Source organism: Rhodamnia argentea, chromosome 9 (genome assembly GCF_020921035.1).
Source record: "Rhodamnia argentea isolate NSW1041297 chromosome 9, ASM2092103v1, whole genome shotgun sequence".
Lineage (NCBI taxonomy): Eukaryota > Viridiplantae > Streptophyta > Magnoliopsida > Myrtales > Myrtaceae > Rhodamnia > Rhodamnia argentea.
The window spans coordinates 1218819-1223336 of NC_063158.1; the positions used below are offsets into that span (position 1 = coordinate 1218819).

At 42.1% G+C, this 4518-nt stretch overlaps 1 protein-coding gene across 2 annotated transcripts; it reads right to left on the reverse strand.

Moving 5' to 3' along the window:
- Positions 1-644: 644 nt before the first annotated feature.
- On the reverse strand, positions 645-3951 carry LOC115740875 (BTB/POZ domain-containing protein At3g05675). 2 transcript variants are annotated; one of them, XM_030674512.2, is made up of 2 exons: positions 3698-3951; positions 645-2249 (listed from the first exon to the last, which is right to left on the reverse strand). In XM_030674512.2, the coding sequence occupies exon 2, from the start codon at positions 2154-2156 to the stop codon at positions 1260-1262; it is 897 nt and encodes a 298-aa protein (XP_030530372.2). In that variant the 5' UTR covers positions 2157-2249; positions 3698-3951; the 3' UTR covers positions 645-1259. The 2 variants fall into 2 exon arrangements, with proteins under 2 accessions (XP_030530372.2, XP_030530371.2); XM_030674511.2 differs by lacking the exon at positions 3698-3951 and adding an exon at positions 2519-2597.
- Positions 3952-4518: the final 567 nt, after the last annotated feature.

Below are 4518 nucleotides of genomic sequence, written 5' to 3' on the forward strand. Positions count from 1 at the left end.
ACCAGGTGAGCTTTACTCTGATTAATCTTGCAGTTGGTTGTGACCCTTTGACAATAATTAAACGTTCAATGTCAGCTTGAACCACCTAATAATAACCCCCTTGTGGCAACAAGCAGTGACCCGTCAAAGAGCTTTTCCAAGATTTCTCCACGAAGCAGCTGAAAATACTAAACTTATTTCCACAGGTGAAAGTGATCCTGTTATTGACAGACGTGTATATTTTGCAGACTAGCTTCATCTTTTCCTCAATGCAGAACTATGACATGAACTAGAAGAGAGGACGATACAAAGCCACCGGGAGTGAAATCTGGTGATCTAGTCTGACAGAGTCGCGGCAACAACGATGTCGACAGGTCTGATAAAAGAGTCATCAGACAAAGCCACAGTTAACTCCGGAGTCCGTCATTGCACATTAAAGTCCAGAAACAGTCAGGCCGAAAAAATAAAATAGAGTCGGCATAGTTCCTACCCCATGCATAAACCCTTAGCATCAAAACTGAATGCAGTAGCCTTGTTCACGAAGATGAGTGGACAACTTAGTGCTAACCACGAAACGGAAAATTGCAGGGACCCTTCATGCTGATGGAGCTGTGCTCGAAACGATTCTAGGCGACAGCACATTGAGGAACAGAGAATGGCAAGAATCAAAGAAATTTAGCTCGTACAATTGCAGGAAAGGCAGGTTTACAATGAGCTAGTGCACAAGTTTTTTTTTCTTCAGCAATAGGCTTCTTATCGCTGGGAAAGGAAAATCAAATTCAATCGTGTCTGTGATACAATACAAGTAGCTGCATCTTACCGGACGATCAATATTGTCTTGTTGAAACAGGCACCAACAGAAGTACGGTACAACTGATGTGTCAGGACACCATGCTAAATGTTTTGCTTCCTTGAGACGTCAGATTGCAATGGAGCAACCACAACTTAATGGTACACTCCCTGCAGTTATTAGATTAAAACTAGCTGAATAATCCCACAAGAAACTTAATATAAGGCACCAGGTATATATACTTCGCTAGCTAGTTCTCCTGAGGGCAACTTTGGCAAGATCAAGCAATTCGCATGATTACGCACAGCCACTTTCTGTTGTATCCTATTCATCTCATGGGTTGGAACTTCATTACGAAAGTGCTCTTCGTGGAGGTGAGAAACGCCTGTGAAAAAAGGGGAGAACCAACTCCATTAGAGCTAGACGCACCCACTGGACCTTCAAGCTTGATCTACTCGATTAGAACTGGTCAAAACAGCAGCATAACAGATCACAAGCTGATAGGGGCATTATCAACCTTGTCCACTGCCTCTGTCAACCGCCTCTTTGCAGATTTCGTCCTATAGCACCATACTTCGAAGGCCTCGGTTAGGTCGGGATACCTCGCCTGCTCGGCTTTCATCCAATCTGCCAGGATATCAGCTTGATCATTCGATGGCAGTGCTAATACGAACGAGACGATGGCACCTTCGATGCTCTGACACAAGTCTTCATCCATTTTATAAGGAAAACTGGCCTCCTCATCGCTCTTTGAATCTAGAAGAGGTTTCATTTTTCTTATATAAGGGAGCCACAGTTTAAGTATATGCACCCGAAAATCAGCTGGAAGGATCACGTTTCCATACCCGACCGCTTCTAAGACTTTCCCACACACTTCTATTAGCTTTAGCTTCAATCCCCACATGACAGACTTGAGCTTCTGGTCTTCGACGATTCCCAAAATGTTCTCAGAGGTTTCTGCCCACGTTGAGACAAAATCCTTCATTAGTTCCATTTTCGGCAATACGTTACTCATCCAATCAAGATCACTTAAACCCTGCAATATATCAACCTCTTCTGTCTTGGAAGCAAGATCTGACTCATTAAGCAAGGAGGACAACTTGCTTTCAAATGAGGAGAACATAAAAGAAAGGCCCTTTTTAACTACAGATTTCACTTCATCATCAACAGTGATTAATGGCATGTCCTGATCTTCCCGTAGCATGAATTCTATTTGCTCTTGGGCTGAACTTTTGAGCTCCTCTCCAAATGGTGGACAGGGTCCAGCAGTGGATGTGGCAAAACGAAATGCAGAAACAAAAACACTTTTAGCAATGGTAAAGTCAACTGGCTGAATCCTGGCTAATATGGGCAGGGCGACCGGACCAAGCTTTGACGCAGCTTCCATTATCTCTTCTTCTTCTTTGTCGTCCCAAGGAACGGCCTCCAGGTACTGGACGCAGCTGTGAGTGATCTCTTCACAGTGAAATGCAATTGCTACCTGAAGTATACCGAGAGCAGATTTCACAGACCCATAGAAGCCCAAATGCGACTCGTAAGGTAAATAAAGCAACTCCAGAAGTTTGACATGGTGATCGTAGTCTCGCTTCGAACAATAAATTTCAATGCAAGAAGTGGAATCTGGAGAAGAGAGTTTTTCTGCTAAGAACTTGCTCTTTTCTGTCAATATGGAGGAATGGCAGTAGAAAAATTCAGGTCTTCCCTCATTATTCAAGAGGCATAATCTGACGTCACTGGTGACTTGCTCACCAAGTCTGCAGGGCTCATGTTCTCTGGTGGCCTCCATACATCAAAGTGCTAATAAACAGGGCTTAATAAACCCTGAGTTCTTGAGTCATTCTCAATCCATATGTCATAAAGCAAATTCTAGAGCTTAATAAACCCCACATGGCTCGGCAACAGCGAGCTCCCAGAGTTCTTGAGTCATTCACGATCCATGAAAAAATAACCTTGGTCAGATGATTTAATTAGTAATTTGAATAGCTATAACAGACGGAGCTTCTCAAGCTATGTTGATCAAATACTCTCAAGTACCCCAGTACCACAGCACCCACTACCTCCCCTAAGGGCATTGCTGTAAATTTCTTCTCATCCAAGTAACATATGAATCTTGGCCAGCCGGAAACATGCTAACTAATTAACCTGGTGATAATTTTAAAAGTCTGATGACCTCCTCAAGAACTAAAAAGTTCGATAAAGAGTATCGTATAATGACCTAAGAGACAACCAGGGCGTTTCAGAGTTCGATTTCACAGGATCAGACACGGATGACCTAAGAGACAACCAGGGCATTTCAGAGTTCCATATCACAAGATCAGATACGGACTGTGAAAGCAAGTGGCATGAAGGACTAAACTATTCTTCTCACCGGTCACTACATTGTCGACTCATTAATTTCCAGGGATAAAGACACTATGTGCCTGAATTTATCTGTTTAACAACCTAACTTTTTCCAATTTAACTCGATCTAAAGCATCCCCAAATATGTTCTTAGGAAGTCAATTGTTGACGTGGCTCACTTACTCAGCAAAAATTATGTCAATCTCTATCTAGGTAAACGGTGATGAGAGAAACCATTGACTTGGCAGTCCAATATGTCTCTTTGTGGGGGGGCGGGGGACTATCATCTCAAGAGGCCATATCGGAGTCCAATGTGGACGCTAAACGGCTATTCATCGGCCTTAATGTCCAATTTGGCATTTTCCGTCCGCCGCGATTTCGACGAACTCAATCCACACCAGAGGGGATTGGCACAATACTCAGGAAAAGCTAAAAAAAAAAAACTTTCTTTCAAGCGAAAACTTAAACAGCAACACCAAAAAGACATACTTGCCATAACAAATGAGCTGCTAACATCAAAAGGGTATCTCTATCTCCTCGAATGAATTAACTTCGTCAAATGGGAAAAAACAGAGATTAACATCTTACTCAAACACTGACAGGGCCTTGAAGACTTCATCGCTCCTTCCTCTTGGGAGGAATCAAGGTCGGTGGTTAGATCACTGAAACTTCACTTGAGTTGAGCTGAGACGCCTCGCTTGTGCTCTCTCGTCGGATCTTGCAGAGACCCAATTCGGGGAGTAAAGGAAGCGGAAACGACTCTGTTCGGCAAGATAAGGATTGGAGGAATACCAGAAGTGGAACTGGACTGGAGTCTTCTCCAGGACAAACACGGGTGGTGGAAATTAGGGCATTTGCTCTCAAAATGACGAAAGTCTAATGATAAACATTTATGGTCCAGAGCAGGCAAAACCAAACGTAACGTATGTTATCAAATCTCTCGAAAACTCGATTAAAGTAAATTTCATAAAGGTAAATTTCACATTTTGTGTTCCTTTCTATTAGGTAGAAATTTAAATGAGGGCAAGATTACATTTTGGGAAAAATAGAAAGAATCCCCTAAAGTTGTGGCAATTTTTCAAAAAATTCTTGCGTAATGGACTTTATTCTAAAACATTCACGAAAGTCGCCACTTTACCATAATGAACTCTAGGAAAAGGCGTACACGTGAATGGAATAGGGCCTAGCGATTTACTTTTATCAAAATGTTCTTGGAAAAGGCTCAAAACACACACGCATGATAAGCACCGTACTTGTTAGCTGTCATTAATTTTTACTCGATAGTTAATTGAGAGGATTCATTTAATAAAATTGTCATATTTTCAATGTTTCGGAAACAAAGTCCGTTTTAAGGAGAGCGGTGAGAAATTAGCGCCGCTTTGAGAATGAATTTAAATGTTTTTAACTTG